Genomic DNA, 25,766 nt, shown 5'->3' with positions numbered 1-25,766 from the left:
AAAGCAGACGACATAAACACGGCATTTGTGTTGTGTTGTTCCCTTCGCCTGTGTGCGTGTCCGCACGCCTTACCTTCCGTCACGATGAATCCCTATGGGCTAGTTCAGCTTTCGGCGGTTGTAGATTCCGCAATGCGTTTCGACACTCCTCGTGAGTTTCTGAGCTCCGGTGCACGAAAGGCCCTAGGGAACTCTCCAGCGGAACAGAAAAGAAACGCGCAACAATGATTATTCAGCGGGCCTCGGCGTGAAGGTATTCCTGCTCCCGTATTTTCAAATGATCCTTGACTGCGAAGTTCTTCCTCCACTGCACCGAATCGAACACAGCGCCGACCATCGACTGAAGAAGACGCTGCGCTTCTTTAGGAGTGTCGTGGAATGTCAGTTAAGTGCAGTGACCATTTATGTAGAGGGACGGCGCTACCTTTCAGTTTTGCGAGTCAAAGTGGAGTGCTGGACGGAGGAACGTTCGATAGAATGCGGGGGAACGCCGGGCTCATGAACGTTGCGGAGCCTACTCCCGTGAGTGAACAGAGACGTCAAAAGTCGGAAGGCTCACGCCTGGCGTTCGTTTTTTTTACAGCGAAGTTGTTTATGTCTAGTTTCTGGGGGATCTCGTATCCGTGAACATAGAGCAACAATTTTTCATGCGAGGGGCGATCCCGCAAATAGTGCAATGCCGGGCTGACCCGTGTTGGAGGTGCAGTTCACGGCCCACACTCAGAGCTTCGCTGGTAATCCTTCTTCACCGAGCGGAAGGGCACTGAATTTTTTTCACTCGCTTACAATCCAGTATTGACTTACTTTCCGATTCCCAATCTTTAGAACATGCCACTGCACATGAAGACAGCGTCAAAAATTTACGGACGAGCCATTCTAAAAAAAACAAAATCTAGAAATCATGGACTCGCCGTTCCGGCCCTGTCAAAGTGGATGTCCAGCGAAGCTGTTAAAAATCGCCACTACAACTGCTGAAGAGGGTATGCAATGCTTTACGGCTTTAGGCTAATGGTAGTAACGCTATTTTAGGGCAATGCGAGTATTGGTAATCTTCACAACACGCCGCGGCCCATAGCGGTGCTGCGACAACATTGAAATCAGCTGCTAGGCTGGGTATTTTACATACGAAAGACTATGGACGTTACTCTCCACGTCGCAAGCTGCCATCGCCGCGGCAGCTTGTGAAACAGTAATCTTTACTGGGAAACGTGTGTCGGTATCCCCTTGTTGTCAGGAGCGCCTTCAATTACGTGGTTTGGATGCTTGTTTTGAGCTTGTCGTTTATTGAAACGAATGCTGTTCTGTATGGTGTGTGCGTGATTCCAAAAATGTATGCACTGTTCTCGGTACTTTGCTGATTGCTTACAGCCTTTGCATTAAGGGGTTATGAGCGATTGGTCTGCCCGGTACCGCCACCGGGAACGGCCCACCATTGTTTTCGGTCAACGTTGTGCCACGGAAAACATCCTGGGATCCTAGCCATAGAGACCTTCGTTGCAAAAGAAAGGTGGAACATTTTGACATAGTTCACATTTTTAGGTTCATTAGTTATGTAATCAGCCTTTGCTATGTCTCTGAATGAAATATCAGTATTTGTAAATAAATAATAAACATAATTTTCGCAGCCTGGGCCTGTAGCCTTCTTCTGCAGCTTGGACATTTTATTTCCAACTGGTTAGAAGAGGCAGAGAGAGCAAGTTGGAAATGCACCTTCAAAAATGCACTGTCCCCTACGGTTACAAGACACGACAGCGCGGATCTGCCACGTGGTTTCCAGGAAAATAGAAAAAAAGCATAAATTTGCAAAACACAAGGTAAACACAACATACTCCACAATGTGTAAAATAAAAATAATCATCACAACATTTACAAGGTCATGCAATTTGCCGTAACACACAGCTAATCACGGTATACAGAAAAGTTGACGTATTAAAACAGAAGCGCTTGCTTCGAGAAACAACCAAAAGATGTGCGCGATAACGCACGAAAGCAGTAAGCTAAAACGATGCGTATTTATTAATAGTAGAAGCCATAATTATTAAGCATGTCAGTTTTGCTGACATGGTTGTAAAATTTGTGAAAATTTTCAGTAAAATTTCAGTAAGATTTCATGCATTCTGGCAATTTCAAACTTCTCAAACGAATGTCCAGTGCGTGTACCTCATTGGACGTTACAGGGGACATGTATCAGCATGTTATGCAGTAAAAACAAGTTGTGTATAATCGTATAACCGCAGTGCCCCATACGAGGTGACAAGAATTATTATGCGAAGCAGAAAATATGTCATATAGTAGCACTTCTACTAAAGCAGAGAAAACGTTTTTGCTTTCGATTTATTACACCATGTATGTGACTTAGCTTTTGGATTACAAAAGTTACCCAACCATTCCATTGTAGTGCTGAAGAAAGATATATGCCTAAAAATGTTATACTCTCAAGAGCAGCTATATCCACATTAAACTCCAGGCTGTCCAGAGGGCCCACGACATTGCGGCGAAACTTGATCTCCCGGTCCCATCGGGGGCGGAGCCACCGACTTGATCTTCGGGAGCCTTCGGTTTTGGTTCCCCAAGATCTCAGTCGCTCAGGACTCATGTCTGCAACTTCAAACGGCGCCTTTTCGTACGTTATGTGTTATTGTACTGGAATGGCGGTGCCTTTCGGAGGAAAAAAAGGGAGCTTTAGTTTTAGCAGAATTCACGCGTAGCAGTTTTGGTGCCACCGGACCCTTCATTTACGAAGCACTTCAGTTCACGTAGTAGTAAGATCGGTGTGAGAGCGTGATGTCAGTAATATGCTAGTGCCGTCTGCTTAGGTTATCAATTTTGCATTCAAGTAGATATGCACAATATTAGTAACATAAATATTACAAAGCAAGGGGCCCAAAACACTGCCTTGTGGAACCCCAGAAAGTAACACGTGTTTCTGGGACCTGGATGTGTTTATCTGTACATACCGCCGTGTATTTTGAAGGTACAACTCTGTAAATTTAAGAGGGATTCCGCTATCTCCTTACCGGCCAAGCTTCCGATGAATGCGGACAGAAAGAAAGAAAAAGAAGAAAGAGAAAGGTGCTCGTATACCGTACTTTGACTGCACATTAAAGAGCCTCATTGTGGTCTCAATTAAGCCGTCGCCCCTGATTACACAACGTCCCGTGTAACCCACCGCGCAGTTTCGGTGTACGTTAAACCGGTTAAGCGTTAGTCGATGAGCCCTAACAAATTCATTCAATCTCGGTGTTTTCACACTTGCATCAATTTTGCGTGCCTAGCGACGCACGCTACTCCGACACAAGGGCAAGCGACGACAAGCAGCCGAAGCAAGCTACGGGACTGCGGTATATCGACGGTACTGCTTCGCCGCGCGCGATAAAGAAACTGAGGAAGAGAGAGGGAGAGAGAGAGCAGGCGGCAAGTCGCTTCGGTCCAAATCGCAGCGTGCTACACAGGCTACACGTGTTCCGCACGGCGGCGACTGACACATGCGCATTCCCTGTCGGCTTCAGCGCCGCACCCGGAGCTGCTCGACCGTTCAACGGCTGCAGCCAGCGCTCGCTGCCGTGTCCGCAGTACTCGCGACGTGTACAGTACCGCATAGTACAGCGTCGCCAACTCAGGCGTGATGAGTGTCCGTGGTCTTCACTGGTCCTTCGGAGAGCCGACATCCCCGTCGGATTCGTCTCGGGGCGATGGGGCGAGTGGTGGCCGCCCAGGCGCGGTCTCTCCGCTTTCGGAGATGGAGACCGGGAACAGCGAGTGCCGCTGGTGTTACCGAGCCGACCGATGGCACCTGGAAAACGGTGAGTTTCTAATCTCGACGCCACCGACTTGCTTCTTCGGCGCGTCTTTTTGAGGGCCGCAATGTTCGAGCAAGTGACGCAAATACTTTTCCTGCTCTTCGGTGGGCGACTGTCTTTTGTTTTTGTTTTTAGTGTAACGTGGTCGAAACAGACTTGGCTTGAGTAAACAAAAGTGGAACGTCGCGGTCTTTGTTCAGAGGTGGCAAATCTAAACCTTTGTCCCCAGGCAGGCATGCATGTAGCGGCCATTGATGGAAAGGTGAAAGTCATGGAGCAAAAGCGATCTGTCTTGGCGATTTCTGTGGAAGGGGGCGGCCACTGTGGCGCTTTGGTATTGATCACCAAGAACAAGTTTCTGCTAATTAAATAATGTGAGGGGTCGAAACTTAAAGAACACTGTTTCTCTTGTTTGGTAACTTTGAACAAAGTACAAGCGAAACACTCTTCTGGCATCTGTGAACCCCCCCCCCCCCCCCTATGCTCTAGGCTAACGTGTGACCCCTGCATTCCACTGGCTTCGTTTTTCCATCTTATATTTCTCACGCGCCTCCCTTGTGGACGCCACCTAATGCACGCGTGTAGGTATTCATACGTTACCTAAGCTATTTTTGTTTACTTGAGTGAATGTAGGCTTGTTTGTATTCCTGACGCCACTGAATGTAGGCGTGTTTGTAGACACGAGCCTGTTTCACATGGTGTGATTTTCATCGCACCGGAAGTGGGATGTCGGTTGCATGCGGCGGAAAATGCAGTCGCAGGGATTATAAGCGCGATAAGCATCATTTAAAGTTTTATCTCAGATAGCTGAAGAAGTAGCCATAGCACTCGCAGCAGCTCATACTAACGCAACCGTGATAGTCAGCGACTCTCAGACGGCAATAAGAAACTTTGCCAACGGCCGAATCTCCCCGGAGGCACTACGAATTCTTCTTGCAGGAGGCCAAAATTACAAAAGAAAGATATACATCACCTGGACACCCGCTCACACCCTCGCGGAGGACGGCAACAACGAGGCGGCACACGACGCGGCTCGAGGGCTTACAGACCGAGCCGCAGTCGCAAGTGACGCCCCGACACCCTCCGGACGTGACGGTGCGGTAAATGAGTGGGAATGGGAGGACAGAATGACAACATATGACATTACAAAACATTATAGGTTATAGAGGCGCATATTCCCGCGACCTCACGCAAAATTGACAAAAAAGCAGTCTGTCGCATGGCGGCAGTTACAAACTAGGACGTATCCGAATCCTGCGCTCTCGCACATCATATATCCGGATGTATATCCTACGGACAAATGCAAAACATGTGAGTCCAGAGCCACTCTGGAGCATATATTATGGGAATGCCGAGGAATAAATAACAATAAAGAAAACGCGGCCTCTAGCAGCAGCCTTCGCACGCGCTGGGAAGCCGCGCTGCTCAGCCCCGCCCTCGAAGATCAACTATGGGCCGTCCAGCGGGCCGAGGATGCCGCCAGGACCCAAGAACTCCTGGCCGTCACCTAGACGGGGCCTTTGGCCCTCCCCACCAACTCGCAGGGCACACAATAAAGTTCTTTCCTCCTCCTCCTCCTCCTCTTCTTTGCGATGTATAATTTGGGACGCAGTTCATAGGCGCCCGTTCCTGCGTTGAGCGCCGGTATTCCTCGGCGTGACCGAGCGAACGAGCACAGCGGAGGATTAAAGACTGAACGCGGAGCGCAGCAGGAAATGAAAGACGGTGAGAGCGAAAAGAGCGCAAGGAGGAAAGCGGAGGAGGGTGCGGCGAAAGGGTGAGGAGGAAAGCGGAGTGCCGCATGAGGCGTACTCCGTGGCGGCGACCAGGCATGCGGCGCGCTCGACCGTCGATACCACGCATGGAAACAAAGCGCTGGTGTGCGCTTCGTACCAACTGCGCATGCGCTACTTCTCCTGCGCAGCAGCCGATAGAGAATGCGTTCCGCGCGAGCTACGCTTTCCCGTGTTCACGCTTTCTTTCTGAACAATGAGCGACGCAAGCAGGGGAAATGCTTCGTCTGCCGCTGCTGCTAAACGAGCTGCACGGGCAGAGACTCGGCGCCACCGCCGAGAGGACCTTGTCGTCCAGAATCGAGGTATTTGCCACAATATATCGCGAATTCAAAACGCTTAAACAGCTACGCTCAAAATTCGCGTTAAGGAGTGTCGTAATCGTCGATGAATTTTATTTTCCGTGCACCAAAGCCAATAAACTTTCAATGAGTGCAAAATTTGTATCCCTGCTGCACACGTATTAAACCTAACTTTAAAAGGTCATTGAAAATTGCACTTCCTTCACTACAGTGTGTTGCTTTTGTTTATCAAAATTAAATTATGGGGTTTTACGTGCGAAAACCACTTTCTGATTATGAGGCCGGCCGTTGTCGAGGGCTCTAGAAATTTCAACCACCTTGGTTTCTTTAACGTGCACCTAAATCTAAGTACACGGGTCTTTTCGCATTTAGCCCCCATCAAAATACGGCCGCCGCGGCATTATTTTGTTTACGCTGGTCGTAACATATCGCAGTATTCTAAGAAACTACTTCGCTATAAACATCCTTGTCTTTCCTTTCTTTATAACTTCTGTGAAACACGTGCAATAATGTAAAAAGCAGGCAAACACCTTGTTTTCATTAGCAGTAGATAACACATTAAACAAAAGCAAATCAAAATTGTGCAGTGAAGTCATTCAATTGCATCCCTTCCTGCAAATGATAGCATCTTTTTCAAGTGCGGATGGTTCTGGCACGTCCACGGCTAATAAAGTGTACAGACGCATCACGAGGCACAGGCCGTGCCCAACAAGACACAGGCAATGTTGCCAATGAGTTTGCAATTACATGTATTAATTCATCAACTCGTATAACAATATCCCGTCATTACTGCGTCTATAAAATAAGTAACATGCAACTTGCAAGATATACAAAGACAGCATGACATTCGTGTATCTGAATCTTCTTTTTGTTAGATTGTGAGATGCAGCTGCTTACTGTTTTATTCCACGGTGTGGTTTATGGCGCGTGTGTGCAAATTGCCCAAGAATCTACTCAGCCTAGCTCACTGAGACTCAGCCGAATTTGCTATGACTCATATTAACCAAAACCATGCTCACTTGGGTTTGCTCTGACTCATATTCACTAGTATAATACTCCGCCAAGCTTGCTCCGACTCATATACACCAAAATTCTACTCAGCCGAGCTTTCTGGAACTTTCATTCGCCAAAATTCTACTCAGCTGAGCTTGCTCTGACTCATATTCCCCCAAATTCTGCTCAGTTGAGTTTGCTCAGACTCATATTCACGAACATTATACTCTGACAAGCTCGTTCCGACTCATCTGTACAAAATTCTACACAGCGGAGCTTGCTCTGACTCGTGTTCACGAAACTCTACTCAGCCGAGCTTGCTCTGGCTCATATTCTCCAAAATTATCCTCAGTTGAGTTTTCTCTGACTCATATTCCCACAAATTCTACTCAGCCGATCTTGCTGTGACTCATATTTCCCACAATTCTACTCAGCCGGGCTTGCTATGACTCATATTCCCCAAAATTCTCCTCAGTATAGCCCACCCTGACTCATAGTCACCAAAATTATACTTCAAGCTTGCTCCGACTCATATACGCCGAAATTCTACTCAGCCGAGCTTGCTGACTGATAGTCACCAAAATTATGCTCCTCCAAGCTTGCTCCTACTCACATGCACCAAAATTGTACCCAGCCGAGCATGCCCAAACTCGTATTCATGAAAATTCTACTCAGCCGAGCTTTCTCGGATTTGTATTCGCCAAAATTCGGCTCAGTTGAGTTTTTTCTTACTCATATTCCCCCAAATTCGGCCCAGTTGAATTTGCTTTGACTCATATTCACCGAAACTATACTTCGCCAAGCTTAGTCCCACTCATCTGTACCAAAATTGTACTCAGCCGAGCTTGCTCTGAGTCGTATTCACGAAAATTCTACTCAGCCGAGCCAGCTCTGACTGACATTCACCAAAATTATGCTCCTCCAAGCTTGCTCCTACTCACATGCACCAAAATTCTGCTCAGCCGAGCTTGCCCCGACTCATAATTATTAAAATTCTACTCAGCCGAGCTTTCTCGGACTCGTATTCGCCAGAATTCTACTCATCCGATCTTGCTGTGACTCATATTTCCCAATATTCTACTCAGCCGGGCTTCCTCTGACTCATATTCCCCAAAATTCTACCCAGCCGAACTTGCACTGACTCATATTCCCCAAAATTCTGCTCAGTTTAGCCCGCTCTGACTCATATTCCCCAAATTATACTTCGCCAAGCTTGCTCCGACTCATATGCACCAATATTTTACTCAGCCAAGCTTGCCCCGACTCATATTCATCGAAATACTACTCAGCCAAGCTTTCTCGGACGCGTATTCGCCAAAATTCTACTCAGCCGATCTTGCTGTGACTCACATTCCCCAAACTTCTACTCAGCCGACCTTTCTTTGACTTATATTCCCCATAATTCTACTCAGCCGGGCTTGCTCGGACTCATATTCCCCAAAATTCTACTCAGTTTAGCCTGCTCTGACTCTCACCAAAATTATACTTCGCCAAGCTTGCTGCGACTCATATGCGCAGAAATTCTACTCAGCCGAGCTTGCTCTGACTCATATTCACCAAAATTATGCTCCTCCAAGCTTGCTCCTACTCACATGCACCAAAATGCTACTCAGCCAAGCTTCACTCAACTCATATTCACCAAAATTCTACTCAGCCGATCTTTCTCGGACTCGTATTCGCTAAAATTCAACTCAGCCGATCTTGCTGTGACTCATATTCCCCAAAATGCTACTCAGCCGACCTTGCTCTGACTCATATTCTTCACAATTATACTCAGCTGGGCTTGCTCTGACTCATATTCCCCAATATTCTGCTCAGTTTAACCTGCTCTGACTCATATGCACCAAAATTATACTTTGCCAAGCTTGCTCCGATTCATATATGCGCCAAAATTCTACTTCACCGAGCTTGCTCCGACTCGTGTTCACGAAAATTCTACTCAGCCGAGCTTGCTCGGACTGGATGGATGGATGGATGAATAACTTTCTTGAGGTCCATCGGTGCGCGCGATTAGTGCACAGCGGGCCACTCCCACGTCGGGACAGAAAGGTCATGCCCCTCCGCCGCGTCGCGGGCCCGATGGGCAGCCCAGAGCTGTGCGTCAAGGTCCGAGCTGCGTAGAGCTCGGTCCCATTCTTCCTTGGTGGTCCTGGCCTCCGGCGCCAGGGGACAACCCCAGAGCATGTGAAGGAGGCTAGCTATATCCTTATGTAGCGACGCGCATTGTGAGGGTGCGCGTCCGGAAAGATTTTGTGCAGGACGGCCGGGCATGGGTACGCGCCCGTCTGAAGCCGCCTGTACGGGACTTCTAGTGCTTTGAGTGCTTTGTGCGATACCGGCATGGTTCCCTTGACTAACTTATAATGCTGGGTGAGATCGTTGTAAGTGACGAGGAGGTCACGCTTGCTCTGCCATCCTGCTGAGAGGGAGTCCGGTCTCGCTCGGTGAGTTAGGTCTCGTGCGGCCTCGTGTGCCATCTCGTTGAGGATAGGGAGCGGCCCCTTCAATGGTCCCATGTGTGCCGGGAACCAATTAATGTAGTGTGGGGTGAGGCGATGAGTACCAAGTATTCTGCAGATGGTCGGGGATATGTTGATATTCACCAAAATTATACGCCACCGAGCTTGCTCTGACTCGTATTCGCGAAAATTCTACTTCGCCGAGCTTGCTCTGACTCATATTCACCTAATTTCTATTCCACTGAGCTTATAGCATCTTTGAAAAACGTATTAAATTTCTCTGCAAGCGGCACGTCCTCAATACGTTCACCTCCAAACCAATGCTCTGTAACTCCTGACGTAGACTGTGCTCGGTTTAATTATTAACTTTTTTTTCAAGCTTGCGCGCTACCATCACAGAACTCCTTGACAAACTCATTGGGCAGAAAGTTCCTCTTTTCGTTTTTGTGAAAAGACATTACTTTATTGCGGTATTCTTTAAGTTGGCAAGATCAGCAAGAGACTTAGTTCTCATAAATTTCCTGTATAGCTGGTCTTTGTGTTTAATCATTCTAAGGCAATCTCGATTTATCCATGACTTACGACTTTTAGTAGACATTGTTAGTTTTCTCAGGGAAATGATCATGGTGTACGTGTTTAAAGCAGGTGATGAATGTCTGATACGCTGCATCTGCAGTCTCAGAAGAAAAGACGTCATCCCAGTTTTGATTTGAAAGAGTAGAAAAAAAGGACGCGAGGGTATCCGGAGAAATATTTTGCTTTTTGCACAGTATTCTGCGCTGATAAGTTGCATTTATTTGTGGCACATTTCAGGAGCACATAAATGGGATATTGATCGCCGATTGAACTGTGTAATACACCTTAAAGTAAGCTGCTAGTATTTACGTTAGAGATAAATACATCAATAAATGTGGCTGTCTGCATCGTAACGCGTGTAGCCGTCTGAGTCAGTATGGAATTACCACTAGGATGCATATAGCCAAGGTTAAGGTTGTGTATAAGAAATTAGACCGCAATAATTTAGAAAATTATAAACTAGTACCTATACTTCCAATCTTCTCGAAAAAAATTCAGAAAGTTCTACATATACTAGGTTGTCTGATTTTAATAATAAGCTTGATCTTTTATCCTGAAATCAACTTGGGTTTTGTAAAAATAAATCTGCCGAGTTAGCACTACTCGAACAAAAGGAATACATACTAACACAATTTGAAAAGAAAGCTTTCATTACTGGTGTTTTCGTGGATCTCTCGAAGGCATTCGACTTAGTGAACCACACTCTACTCCTAAAAAACTTAGGGTGTTATGGTTTTCGCGGACAGGCTGAAATGCTTCTTAAATCATACCTATCGCATATAAAACAGGCTGTCTGCACAGACAAAACGATATCTGCGCTAAAACCTGTTACTTCTGGCGTTCTACAGGAAAGTATATTGGGGCCATTACTATTTAATATGGACCTTAATGATATTTCCAACATGAACTTCCCCGCTAAACGTATTATCTACGCTGATGGTACTACTAGCATCTTCTTTTCTGGAAATGATCTTGATCTCCTTGTTCCTGAATGCAATGGCACCATGAGTTGTTACAAAAATGGTCCGAATCCAAGTGCATGCTTATACATGAAAATATAACGCAAGCTGTCATATTCCGTCCTAAAAAACAACCAAGTTCCTTCCTCCCTCGATATTAAGCTAAACTCACGCCGTATATATGCGGTCGAACAATTTCTATGCCTCGGAGTAGTTTCTTTCCTCTCTGTCTTGAGAACACTGTTGGCCATATCAAAATGAAATTTCCTCAAATAACTGGGGTCGTAGGTTGGCTCAGATACGTTATTCCGAGGCGCATAAAATGACTTCTCTATATTTCACCTTTTCTACTCCTATTTAAACTATCGTCACGTAATGTGGGGCACAGCCACATTCAGCAGTCTTCAGCGTATATGCATTTTGCCGAAGAAGTCGCTGTGTCATGTTCACAATGTCTCCTGGGACTCACCGAGGGGGAGAGTCCCTTTCTGAAAAGTATCGTGCTGAAGATCCACAACTTGCACAAATACTGCGTGAGTGTCCGGTTTAAACTTGAAACACGGAGAAACGTAAATCGTATGTTATCTTGCTGGTTTGCGTGCCCGAGAAGCAACCTACAAGACAAGGTATGCAGATAATTGGGTAGTGCCGACCTCTCAAATAAATTCAAGCAGCGAACGCCTACAATTCACTCTTCCTTCCCTTTTAAATGCTTATGTTTATTATAATTTTGACCTCTTCAGTGCGTCAACCAGTACTTTGCGTGCTGTGTATGTTACCATGTAGGTTCTGTTTTCCTTTTTGTAAATATTGTCTAAATGTTGTATAATCTTTTTGTTTTACTTGTTCGTTATTTTATAGTTGTTACTACACTGCGCAATTACCTCTGTATTAAAAGCCTTGCCGTGAAGCCACTGCCACGCGAAAGGGGGCTGCGGCGTTGTCAGGCTGTATCTGACCGCTTTTTCTGCACCTCCGCTGTCTGTATCTTTACAAGGCAGAGATAAAGAACTCGAACTTGACCGTGAGTTATTCCTTTCAGGTGAGGGCGGCGAGGTGTCCCTGCTGTCATCAAACTTGGAGGTGGGTTCACGTCCATAATACCTGCAATCGCTTGAGGCTGGAAGGTGTGGGAACTGCTCGACAGCAGTAAAAAAGCGGACTCGCGTTCTGAGGACGATTGTGCAGGGTCACGTGTGTACACGACTGCATTACGGAGCTGTCTGTTTGGTGCGTGCGTATGTAATACAGGCGAAGCATTCCTAATCGCTCGGTTAACGCCAGGGTTTCTTTTTTTTAGCGCAGGAGATAAGCTGATAAGTTATCGGCAGTCGGAAGGTGAGCAAACATTATTCGGCCGTAGCGAGGAGGAAAAATGTAATCGTCACTGTGGCAGGCATTGATCGGGGTGAATGCGCATTGAAGTCGAATCAGCCCGGTGATTTTTGTTCCACAGTGTCGGCTGTTACGGACGGGAGAGTGAATAATAACAATGATAATGATAATAATAGTACTACTACTACTACTGCTACTACTGCTACTACTACTACTACTACTAATAATAATAATAGTAATAACAGAAACAAAAACTTCGAATACGAATGCCAGTAGCCCTTGTTACTCGAGTCATAACCCATTCAGGAATTTAATATTGGAAATTTTTGAACGTTTGTTCTCGAGGTAAGTTTATGAGGTAACAAGCAAACAGACAAGGTAACAAGAACGGGTTTTCAGAAAAGAGCACTTGCTTTGAAAAAAAGTTCTTCGAAAAACATTTTGGGAAATAATAAATTTCAGTTTATCCTAATACGCTAAATGAGTAATATAAATGTTGTTCTATGTTTAAAATTGATTTACGGGGGGGATCGTGTTTCTTTACGCTATGTGTAATAACTTGTATTCTGTGTTTTTTTGCCGTTCAATATATTTGACTTTATATATGCGTATGCGCACGTACTGAGCTAATTTACAAATGTTTGTTATTCATGTGCTCTTGGAATGTATCTTTTCATTTCATACATCGGGTGTTCTACCGAGTGCCCTATTTTGAACTCATAATTCACATAAGACAAAACAGTACTAGTAAACATGTGAATCGTTAACTGAACCTTCTGTTTAGTTAGTTAAACAGATTAGTTTTTTCTTAAATGTAACAAAGAATACACATTGTTTTAAATCCCTAAGCAGGTTATTCCAAAATGCTACAGCTGCGAATTGGGCCGTGTGTTTCCCATAGTTATTGCGTACTTTTGGTACCAAAAAGTTGTTTAAAGCGAACCTGGTGTTATTCGAATTGTAAAGGCATACCTTGTCAAATACATTAATAGGAGTGAGGTTTTTTTATAATCCTGAACAGTGGTATGCTTAGGTGATATTTAACCGTAAGTGCTAACGGAATGATTTTATATTCCGAAATGGTAGTGCAAGGCGTTGGCGCGGAAAGGACTGAAGGTGATTAACCGGTTGGCTTGGTTCTGCAGAGGCTGGTGATACTCTGGTAGTCAAAATTAATCCGGAAACCCCCCACTACGGCGTGCCTCGTAACCAAATCGTGTTTTTTTTCTTGGCACGTAAAACCCCCATAATTCAATTCATTTCGCTGTGTGGAGGCTGTAGCAATTCAGGTTTGAAGAGTCGATTGGCAGCAAGAACACCTGGGCCATGCTTCCTGCCTGAATAGCAGTCAACAAGTCACCACAATTTAACGCGGTGTTTTCCGCCGAACGTCACCTAACCGCGCACGCGGTGTGGTTGCGAAATGCGTATCGAGAGCAGTTGGCGCCCTGTGCCCGCTGTAGAAGTTCCTGTTTGTTCTGAAAGTTTTACAGTGCTATTGCGAGGGGTAAAAAAAAAATCTCTGCGCATTTTTTCGAACGAGCCGTAAAATTTGTTTGTGATTCTGCTATAGGAAGAAGTCTCATCTCTTCTCTTGTGTCCGTGTCTGCACGCCTTACCCTTCTTTCCATTATAAATCCTTACCAACTAGCTCAGCTTGCTGCCGTTCTAAGCAAAAGTCGAGGCTTTTCACAGTGGCTTTCGAGCTACAAGAGATGCAAACTGTTCGCCATAAATATTTGCGACCTCCTTTCGTTTAATCTTTTAAGACGAAGCTGTATACGACAGAAGGCCCACGCATCAAGGGTCAGATACATTGTGTGCACACGTATGTCACGGGCGCGCGCACACGCGAGGCAGTGCAGCATGCATCTTCATTCTTCAAAACCCTCCGCCATGAGCAAGTGCCCTATTAAACTAATTTAATTTTCAAATTAAAACGCTTCAGAAAATTTGCAAAGCAGGACTTGCACCCAAGCTTCAGACATGATTGCTTCGTATTCTGATTCGTACGTGCGAGTAAACATAAGTCTATTACGCGAAAACTCGAAGACAAAGCCCTTTCTTTTCCAGCTGCCGTTTTAGCTCGGTACGGGTGGCCGCAGCCGCTAGGTTGCGGTACCGTTTTTCGATGAGAACGAGCCGACGAAAAATCCCTACCAGCTAGAGGCTAAGAGCATCGCTGTAAAAGCCACAGAAGTGGCTTGAAGCGACCCTAACCAACGTCAAAACGGGGACACCTCAGACAGAACAAGATTAATATGTTCCACTTACTGAAACTAGCACATTAGCTCCAAATATGCTTCACTAAGTGCAGTGTTTCTGCAAATGTGTTCTACTTAGCAGAACTGAAGTGAAACGAGATAAAGTGTGCTTAGACACTCGTGTATGTAACGCTCGAGCAAATACTATTTTAGGGCGAAGCAATGCGATTTGAAACGACGAATACTGAACCCAATGCCGCAAACGTCTATGAGTGAATGATAAAGGTAGATCAAAGTCGCTATGTACTGCTGCTGTGTGGACTCGCACAGGTCTCGCCTGCGTCAAAGTTGGTGCAACTCCTCCAGAAAGCGATCTTTCACGTCATCTCTGAACGATCCTGTTCTGACTGGAAAGTGCCTTCCCACGCAACAGTGACACCACTACGTCGAGAGATCATTCGGCCATCAACACAAAACCGACGACTCTCTGAGACGAAGCCACGCTCTTCAAAAGCGGAATCATGCGCTTTTGCTTCTATATGACAATTAAAAAAATTAACTATTAGTTTATATTGTTTCAAGGGCGAGACCACTCGAGACGGAGTTCTGTGGGGCAACTTCAGCTATTAGGTTCCGGATCACACTCAGGACAGCTGTCGCCTTGCAAAAAATTATATTTCTTTAGCGACCCCTTATTAACCTTTCATGAGATCGTCTCCCATTATAAAGAGGAACGCAGGCGCTTCCCGCCTCCACGCCCGAATCTATGCAGATCTCAATCGATCACGCTTAGGATACTTCAGATGAGGTCATATCCCTCGCGAGGTTTCTTAAGCAGGATTTACCCAGAAATTGACCCACAGTGCCCGGATTGTGGGGAGCAGGTTAGCACTCTATCTCATATGCTCTGGCAGTGGCCTGCGTTACGGGATGCGTCCTTCACCAGCGAACGGGACTGGGACGAGGCCACATCTAGTACGGAACTCAAGCTCCAGTCCATGGCTGTCCAGAGGGCCCGTGAAAGAGCGGAGAGGCTTGGCCTCCCGATTCCGACATGGAAGCAGCCAGCGGCGAGCCGGGGGCCCCAACGGGTCTCCGCCGGCTAGTTCCTCAGGACCTCAATGAAAGTTTATTGTCTGTCTGTTCGGCTAGACCATGTTTCTGCCAGAATATACAGCCACATAACTTTGACAGTTAAATTCCAGTGAATGTCGGCAACATCACTCTTTTCAGTAGTCTCGAGATGACGTAATAAACTATCTTGGGACAGACCACTTAAGTGCGGTCATAGAGAGGTTCACCAGTGTTAAAGTAAATAATTGTGCATACACTTCTTTTACCAAACATGCAAGCGTGCGTTGACACGCGTACCTGACAAATGGTCGATATTACAAAGATTTCATTCTGAATTAAAAATACAGGTAGAGTGAGATGCGCTCACGTTCTTGCCCCGTATTTCTTATCAATTCACGCTTATTCATACGTGTCATTATACGCACTATTTTAAGGCATCAGCAAATCTTCCGGCAGAGCATTTTATTTCGACGAAGGTTTGCTGTGTGCGATAACGTTTATACATGTTAATTACAATGCCTGTGTTGAGTAAACATAAATTCGCGGAATGTTCCACGCTAACTGATATTCTGTATGTACCGCAGCTTGATGTGGCACTGCAGTGACGGGCAGCTTGTGGAAGAGCACGTGATTTTTCCTATTGCAAGGCTGCGAAAGTCCATAACACATTAGTACGCGACCGTTATAGCCACGCGTAACCCCTTCCGAGCACGCGTCCTTCTAGGTATTTCGACACCATAAGTTAGCGCTACTAATCGACCTCAAAGATGCCGTGGCGAATCCGTGGCTATAGAGATCTGCTGCTGAGCACCGGGGTCGCCGGTTCGGTTCCTGTCTGAGGCAGCCGTGCTTTAATGATGGTGGCGGAATGAAAACAAAAACAAAAACGACGTACGGTACGTACGTCGAGTGCACGAAGAGCCCCAGGCGGTCACGATTTCTTCTCAGCTCTTCACAATGGCGTCCCTCGTCACCTAATGCGCAGTTTCTGGACGTTAAAAACCCACAATTGAAGCTTAAATTAACTTCGATTCCCACTTTGCCGATTTATGTGGCCCTTGTGTGCCTGAAGAGGAAAACGTCATCTCCGGACGAAATATATTTTATTAGCTGAGACGCTGTTTGTTTTTAACGCGACAGCGTTAAGGAGCTCGTGTCGCAGAAAAGCCGGTGTCGTCGGCGTCGGCGGCGTTGGCCGTGACCAATAAATCCCGGCAGGCACTTCATGAATATTTCTTTTTTTTGCAGGTAGTCCCCATGAAGGACTTCAGCAACGAAGTGCGAGCTTCCATGGACGTCCACCGTTTTCTCCAGGACGCCACGGTGATTCTAGACGTCCAGGAGACGACGCTGGAAGACGTCGTCAATACTGTGTTGAAGAAGGTACGGCAGCCAACAGGTTTTACACGTTAGTTTACACAACCGCGAAGCGAGCGAAACAATCGACGTGTTCGCCTGCCGTCTCCGTGCTTACGCGGTAGCGGACGCTGTAAAGTGATAAGAAAGAACGCTATGTCAGGCGTATTCAGTTGGTGCCACGTTTGTTATCTTAATTCTGGAAGTAACGAAAGTCAGCTTAAGCGCGCAAGAAATCACATATGCAGTTTAATATCCCGCAGACGTGATCAGAAATCCGCCTCCGGAACTGCAAACAGGCTTAACACTTTCCAACAATCACTAAGGTTTGAACGTTTGCCACCTGCATGTTGTTTGCTCAGCTTACACATCCTCACCTGGTCCTCCTTATCAGTGTTTGGTACTGATACTCAATTCAATGAGAACCCGTAGCCGCTTAACATCGCCATTGTGTTTGTCCGCTGGAGCTTGCCGCGGTCTCAATACGTATTGGAACCGACGATATGGATGTCTAACCGACTGTGAATTTTCTACTACATCGACCGAAAATTACTACACTTATAATTTATTCTCCGACGAATATTTATTACGGTTGATGCCGTCGCTTCTCGCAAATACGATAACAGAACGCCTTCATTATTTGGTGCATGTCTTGAGTAGGGCGACCCGCTTCAAGACTAGGCTTCGAGAATTTTTTATTTTACTGCACGCTTCCGTCACCTACCAAATAAGTTCTGTAAACCTGTCTCTTGTTTCGGATTTCTGCCGAATACTTTCTACATTAGCACCAGCAAATTTGTCAACTTAAAGGTAAATGGCGCGAAATATTGAGGCTTTGTGGCCAATTTAGGGTTCTCATTTGACTGACCCTCTAATACGCCGTAACGGCATCTGTCACAGCCAAGGTGCCGCTTAAGAGGAAGCTTTAGCTCGGGTGCTCCTATCTAAATACATGTAAAAGGAGAATTTGTTTTTCTCGGCAACCATTGCACCAAATTTGACGGGGTTTGCTGCATTTAAAAGTAAAGTTTAAAATCTAGTGACTGTTGGTTTCGAATTTTCGATTCAGGTTGTCACATTTAAAAAAAAAATTTGGCAAAACTCGCAAATTTTCAGAAAACAAAACTATCAAGTTTACAACTCCGTAGCTCAGCAAGAAAGAATGATATCGCAATTCTGTGAATTGTACCTGATAGCACATCTAAAGCGGACAAAAATTGATATGTTACACATGAACCTTAAAAAATGGAGTAATGTGTAAATACAACTTTTGCAGAACCTTCGTGAACAACGTAACAAATTCACGTAAGATGTAAACTGACATATCAAATTTGTCCGCTTTGAATGGTCTAATGGATGCCGTTTACAGAATCGCGATATCTGTTCTTGATGCAGAGCTATTAGCTTGTAAACTTAGTGCTTCTATTTTTTTCAAACGTCTCTATTTTTGAAAATCCTTTTAACAAAATTCAAGCCCTAAATCAAAATTCCGCTTCCAACAGTCACTAGAATTTAACTTTCTCTCTCAAATGCAACAAATTTCATTAAAATCGGTCCAGGGGTTATCTCAGAAAAACATTTTTGCGTTTTTACATGTATTTGAATAAGCCGCGTCGGAGTTGGGCCCGACCTAAAGCTTCCTCTTAAGGGCGCTAAGTGTAAAAAATAATGCTTAATTTAGACTGGTGAAGTATTACTAAAAAAACACATCTTCTACGATTTGGCTGATAGGGGCGGGCTGATTATTAAATGGGAGCATTATTTTATTCTCCTAATTATTAGTCTAGAAAGATGAACAGACTATTATTACTTTATTAACTGTGCCTGTAGTTCACCACACAGCCATTTATCTCACCCGCGACCTTTAATGACGTTTCAGGTTCTGGGAAACGGCGAGCAAGCAACGACTGTTAGCGAAGCCAAACAAGCGATATTCGTATCCGAACAAGGTGAGCGTGATCGTTAGAATCACCGATCGTCGACCATTTAAATATTTTACACTCTTAAATTACAAAAAACGCAGACTTTCAAGTCGCTTAAGGTGTCCTTTTGTGATGAATCTGTGCTAAGATATTTGCTAAGAGGCAGCGAACACAAAAAAGTAATGCCCGTGTAAATAAATATCTTGTACGCTGGAGCTCAATTCTTCTGAGCTTATAGAACTGTGCCGAAACAGCCATCAACGATCCCATTTCCACGTTCCCCAGTGTAGGGTAGGCTACCGGGCTCAGCATGGTTAACCTCCCCGCCTTTCTCTTATGACTTCTCTCTCTCTCTCTATCAACGATGAATGTGATGGAAGGAGAGCGAATGAGACGGATGAAAGTGCTCCACCACAGCGTCTAAACCTGCAGACGCCCCGAAGCTCTGGTGCGACAGCGGGTGCGTCTCTAAGGGTAATAACAGACTAAAATAATTTACACCCTTGAAAGTGAATATTGGTGTAAGCGCGTTTACAAATCGCACCGTCACACCCTTTTTGGGCGTCAGGGTGTTGTAAGGGTGCAGATTATTCTGCAGTGTATATTTGGCGTTCGGCGGTGAACGTGCCCCACAAGTTGCATGTGTGAAAGGGTGTAAGGGTGTGAATTATAAACAGTTTCACACCACTTCGCTTCTAAGGGTGTACATGATTTTACACCCTAAGTTGCCGCTCGGTGACGAATGCGCCCTGCAACTTGGTTGTGTGAGAGCGCGCGGCTTTTGCATCGCCGGCAAGAGCCACAGACGCTCCAGTATGATTTCATCGCACCTTGGCAACAATGAGCCTGCAGCACCCATGCAAGCAGGTTTCTTGCCCTGAAAAAAATACTCCGGTCCTGTGTTCTTTATGCACAGAGCACCTAAACACTTCAGTGTGTTATAAAAAAAAAGTGCTTTCAAGTTAGCTCTATGTATGATACGGCTCTTTATCAGTTCTCGAATAAAAAGAATTGTTGTCATGCTTCATGCACAGGCAAATATATTTTATTTCTCTGTAATATACGGCAAGGTTGATTTGTTTATTTGTGCTTGCCCGCGAATGAAAATTGCTGAACATCTGTGGAGCTCTGTTTCACCACAGCACTGCAGTTTCGCCATTGTCCTTCTTGTCAACTAAACTCCTACGTTGAAAACGGGAATTCGGCCGGTCCTGCGGCCGAAACGTCAGTAAAAACATATGCCATAACGTTCGTTTCTTTCTTTTTCTTTTTTTTAGCCTTCGGGTCAAGCGCGAAACCCTAGTCAACCTGTTCTGACAAACAGCTTTTTGTCACAGTCCTTCTTTCTGTATCTTTGACAGAATGAAAGTAAACTTTGATTGGTTGATTGATTACATAGGGTGCTTTGTCGCCACTGCGAACGCGTGGCGTTTAGCCTAGCTCAGTAAAGTAGAGTTAAGGTTTTGTTGGAGAGGCAAGCATTTGGTGGTCCTTGAAGAATACATAGCCATGAAGCTGACAAAACGCTTAATTCCCGTGTTTTTTTTTCCCGTGTGGCACTACCCCCATATGAGAACAGCTGTGGCATTATTGATAATACAAATGACGAGTTCTATAGATATGCGCTTGGGAGAGGCGACCTTTTTTAATGTAGGAACTGCGATTTCAGGTTTATGAGTTGCTAAAGCAGTCAATACATGGCGCGTTGTGGATGAATGGCTGCCAAACATAACGTGACTATTTGCATAACACTCCAGTCGCTGGCATTGTGGCAGTTCTAGCGATAGCTCAGAAGTTACCGGTAGCAGGGGCGTACTCTCCATCTGAAATACGACCCAAGCCTGTGCCCGGTTGACAGCAACAAATGTGCTTTACAGTTGCCCTGTCAACCAGGACTATCCAGGGCGTTTGCAGCTACGGGAACGGGGACTTCGACTACGACCAGAGCTGGATGTGTGTCATGTGAGTTTATGGAGACTTGCTCAAGCTTTCAAACTTGCTACATTCGGACCAGCCGAGCGAGCGCATGATTGCGAGCAAGATGTCTAGTTTGTCCCGAGCGTATGTGCTTTTAAGCGCCAGCTTCTCTGCTGTATTCTGATCCCTCAACGCATAGACGCATGAATGGAGCAAGGACAAAACGAGGAGGGGAGCACCGTGCAAGAAAGCTTGAAGCCACACGAGTTGACCTAACACTCGATCGTCACGTCCGAGCGCGCGGTAGGTTTTAGTGCTTCCGCTCTGCAGACAGAGCCAATACACAGCCACCGAACAACTGCGCATTGATTTGACGCTACCGGAAACTCGCGATTCTCGGCCAATTCACTGGGTCTCGGCGGTTCCGTATTGGGCCGACTATTTTTGGGGGGGAAATTAAAGGCAATGGCTTCACGCGGAGAGCCTCCTCGCCCAGGCTGGCTGCGCTACTTGATGCTCACTCTTAGTTTATTTCCTTTGTTCACGGAGGCATGCATCAACGCCCTAATCGTGTAGCTTGGGAGGATGCAGTGCGAAGGAGTGCGAGAAGGGGAACGTTAGTAGAGGCGCAATTGTGAAAGAGCGTGAAGGGAAAATGTGAGGCGCGAGCTCGGCGCCAACTGTACACGCCAGCGCGCAACTCAATGTGCATCACGGAACTCTCTTCGAGCGCGCTCGGCCCAGTAAGAGCCATGAATTGTACAACTTGCATGTCATGTATAAGATTGTGAGCCTGTGGTAAAGCACTTTGAAATAACCATCGAAACGCCATCAAAAGCATTGCCATAATCGTCAACCATAAATAAGTGAAGGAGTAATAATTTCAAGGAAGCTAACGCTGTCATCGAGAGTTATTGCGAACGGCGCCTACAGGAATAAAAGATATATAGCATTTTGCCAGGGTTCTCAGCCACTCAAGAAAAAAAATCCAGCTTATGGAAGCGCCTTTGGTGACTGTCTTGTTGAGACAATCATCGCGTATTCAGCTAGGTATCAAATAAGCAAGAAGGCAGGTAGTATACGGTCTCTAAAAATCAGTGCACGCATCAGTGCCTATACATGCAAGGCACCTCCTGCTTCCGTGTTCACAAATTACCTTTTCCACCGCAGCATTTACGTAACCAATCTATACGTGGTCCCTTTGCTAAGGATGCCTGTAAGGTCTGCAATATCGAGGGCCAAAATATAATGCACGTGTTTTCTGAGCTGGGACACAATTACATTTAGCGCAGGCTAATAGACGAAAAGGATGGCCTAGACACTAGGCAGTAGGTCGCAAGTAATATATCGGGTAGCAACTAGCCTGGCAAGAGTTGATGTAGATCTGTGGTCAACATTACAAGTACGGGATGAAGCAAAGTTGTGACAGATAACACGGCTGAGACATCAGTATTTGGATGAGGACAGTGCTTTAGTACGTTGCGCATACTCGTAAGTGGCATAAATACCCTCAGGCCGGGTAATGGTGCACGTGGTTCCTTCGTGACCGCGGGCATATGGAGCTGAACGCATGGCCTAGGCAGGACCCCTGGAGACGTTCTAAGGATCCAGGCAGGAGCGCATCCTGGACGCCAATATGACGAATAAGAAGTCCTTTCCCTCGGTTTTATTCCGTTCCTATTATTCGTCGTTCATGACAGACCGATCTCGGTAATAACGTAATGGAGCGCCGCTCGAACTTCTCACGAAGTAGTTCGAGCGCTGCAAGAAATAGCAATGGTTGCATATTTTCCCCTGTCTCAGAGCGACATTGATTGGCGTTCCCGTTTCGTAGGTAGGTCGTACATGAGGGGGTACAGTTTCGCGTATAGGCCCCACGAGTTTGTCCGGAAAGCTTTAACAGGCGACCAAGAGGCCATTTTGTTTCCGGAAACACAGAAAAGGAGAGAGAGACCTATCAAAACAATATTCATGGCGCGTCTTTAGTAATTTCAATAAGAGACTATAGGAGTGCTGTGCAAGTCCGCAGGCCTGCAGAAAGTCTGTAAGGTACTAAGGTAAGACACCTATGAGCCGGCGGCATGCACGAAGTCTCTGGAGGCTTCGGTCGCAGGCGTTGGAGAGGCTCGTCCACGTTCGGTAGACTTTGCAGCTTGGCTGCCCGTATCGAATGTACGTCCACGAACGGGGACAGCGACGCTTTCCGCCGGCGATTGCAGGTGCTCGGTGCCCACGCTGCAGAGGAAGCGCGTGGCCGTGGCACGTCTCAAGCACCCGGCCAACATGGGTCGAACCTGCGGAGACGTGCGGTTCCTGATCGCGGTAGTGACGCCGAGCAAGGAGAAAGGCACCAAGAACGCGCTGGAGACCGGCCGCACCTTCGCCACGCTGTTCGCCGACTCGGGGTTTCGTCGGCGGCTCTGGGAAGCGCGCTCGCCCGCGCAGTTCGCCGACGAGCTGTCCGAGCACGCTGGCCGCCTCGCTGCTGACCAGAGGGACGCCCTGGCGCCCGGTAGCTGTTCGCCGGACGCTGCGCGAGAAAGTGTGCGTGTGCCTACAAACTTCGTTTCGCGGTTGCATCGCTGTGTCTTATCTCTCTCTTCCCAGTGTGCATCTGTATAAGCTGCTGCATACCTTGTAAACCGTGCAGTGCACAAGCGTGAACATTGCATGAGATTAACGTTGTGACCGGTGCTATGCATAAGAGACGCAGGAGGTTACGCGTTCTATGTGAGGTGAAAGCGATGACATTTGTTGGCCTCGCGTTATTTGTACTGTGTTTACCTGATAAACTTCACGAAAGCTTCGCTTCACGTAGATTGAAACGTGTGCTTAATCGGCGTAAGATTTATGGTGAGGGCATTATACCGGACACTCCCCAACCTTTCTTTTTGGTGTCGTCGACACAGAGTAAAGCGGAATGATCCTGGAGGCTGTGTAACCAAAAGTGTGCTCCGGCCTATTCTGATACCTTGGCCCAATGCACGTCCTCGCATACGTTTTTATGCACTTTGTAACGCAGGCCGATCCTCGAGGCTGAATAATCAAACGGGTCGGTAGACCGAGCGTTATACCAGTGCATGCGTGAGCTGTTTCCTCCATAGTTTTACAGCGAATCTGTCTGTGGCTATCAAATTCGCCCGTCCGTCCGTCCGTCTGTTGGCTGTGCGCCGAAAACCCCTCAGGCGCAACCCCATGCGCATGCGGTAAAAAAAAAGAGAAAGAGAGGCGCGTGATCGGCTGCTTTCCGTCACACCCGAGCGCACGCACAGCAGCTTCTCTCCGGCTACGAAATGGTGAGGCCACGCGTCATACGTAAAACTGAGGAGCAGGCAGCTTTCCATCATCAACGCCGCAAGCAGAACCTGGAACAAGCTCGTCTATGCCAGGCCGATGCTGCATACCGAGCACAATAACAGGCTCGTGCAGCCGAGCGCAAACAGAAACTACGCACCGAGGATCCGGCAGCCTACCAAGCCTTCGTTCAATGAACCGTCGGGATTGACCCAGTGATAAACACCGGGGCCGCACGTTTCCGCTTCGCTTGTTAACCATCTGCACAGAGTGCTCGGGCGGTGGTCTCTTTAAATTTGGATAGAAATCGGCTCGATGCATAAGCAATATAATCAAAGCCATTAGTGGGCTGTTCCTGATGATGTTATCCCCGCACAGTTGATCAGGAGTAGAATATAAGGGCCGGTGAGTTTCTTCGGGGCTATATGAGCATTTCCGTGTGGCCGCCACGGCGTTAATCTTTATATTCTCCTGAGAGCCGAACTCAGCTCAAGGGCACAATCCCTTGTCAAGTTGCTTGTCATATCTGTTATGATAGAAACTGCTTATCTTTGATCATACAGAGATGAAGATGTGGCATCGTGTGGTGAGTTAGTATGTTGTGGCAATTCCTCGGGTTTTCACCTCGTCTTCGCGACAGTCTAAACATGATTTACAGGTGCATTTCGTCGTCAGGGATGGCGCGACACTGTGTATCAAGCTATCGTCAAATGACGCAGTGTGACTAAATCCCTTCCAGACTATCCCGCATGAATCTCGCTTTATATCTGGAACGCTTAGCTTATGTAATCGCAGCCGAATTAATTTTGTAAATAGTAGAACCCAATGAGCGATGGGGTGTAATGTGCAACCTCATCCAACTGTGATTGCTGCAATGGTGTAAGTGAGAACCTCACGTATTGCCGCTTATGTTGTTTTCCTGTTGAAGAATCCTTCATATGGAACTTTTCCCCATTACTAGCACACACAAGAAAAGAAATAAGTTTTCAACGAAAATTTGGTGTTCTCGTTATATTTCACTAACCTGCACGAGGGGTATCAGGATGATATTACCACCCATGTGATCGAGGAGTGAAGTTCAACTGCGCATGCGCGACACTTTCTCTCCGCTGCAGTTTCGTTGAGAAATGCAGGAAAATAAACAAATTCAAGAACCTGCAAGTTGCTTGCAAAGATGACCAGATTTTTTCCCTTTGATGCTAGTTTACTGCATGCCTTTTAATCTCGAGAGAGGTTAATCCGGTATGAAAATTCATCTTCTTGGTCCAAGTGACGAGTGAATTCTGGGTAGTAGTGTTCCTGATTACTGATAGCTACCGTTAGTGATATTTACTGAGAAGCAGTGGTCACTCCTTGAAAAACTTAAATCCGATTTCTCGCGCTAAACCTTATTCGTCATCATGCTGTCGTTTACATCGTTTTTATTTACTCCATTCATAGCCTTTCAAAGCCCTCGTGCTCTCGGGCTCCTTTTCTGCAGATTTACTTGTGCGTTGCTATTTGCTACCAACCGCATTAAACTTAAAACGCCCTGATAGCAGAGTGTTGAGAGTTTAGCCCTTGACGGTTGCATTTAGCATGTTCTGCAGGAAAAGAAAGCGAATCCCTCACTGCGGGGGCTTTCCAAAACACTCGCCTCGTAAAACTGCTAGCACCGAGACTAATCTGTTACCAACAATGGTAGCCCACTTGGCTGTGGCATTGAGCTGCTGAGCTCGAGGTCACTTGGAGGTACTTGGATTTACGTTAACGTTAACGATCCCCAGGTGGTCAAAATTAATC

At 46.3% G+C, this 25,766-nt stretch overlaps 1 protein-coding gene across 1 annotated transcript in view; it reads left to right on the top strand.

Annotated features, from left to right (window-relative positions):
• The first annotated feature begins 3,436 nt into the window (after window positions 1-3,436).
• The window catches only part of LOC126517874 (solute carrier family 4 member 11-like), a 41,158-nt gene continuing 18,828 nt past the window's right edge, over window positions 3,437-25,766 (top strand). Inside the window, exons 1-6 of the mRNA XM_055064160.2 lie at window positions 3,437-3,803; window positions 11,925-11,965; window positions 16,744-16,878; window positions 18,731-18,800; window positions 20,651-20,735; window positions 22,910-23,234. Coding sequence (XP_054920135.2) covers window positions 3,626-3,803; window positions 11,925-11,965; window positions 16,744-16,878; window positions 18,731-18,800; window positions 20,651-20,735; window positions 22,910-23,234 — 834 coding nt within the window. The 5' untranslated portion in view covers window positions 3,437-3,625. The remainder of the gene's footprint in view (window positions 3,804-11,924; window positions 11,966-16,743; window positions 16,879-18,730; window positions 18,801-20,650; window positions 20,736-22,909; window positions 23,235-25,766) is intronic.

This window comes from Dermacentor andersoni, chromosome 11, assembly GCF_023375885.2.
Source record: "Dermacentor andersoni chromosome 11, qqDerAnde1_hic_scaffold, whole genome shotgun sequence".
Taxonomy (NCBI): Eukaryota; Metazoa; Arthropoda; class Arachnida; order Ixodida; family Ixodidae; genus Dermacentor; species Dermacentor andersoni.
This window is presented reverse-complemented; position numbering and strand designations above follow the sequence as displayed.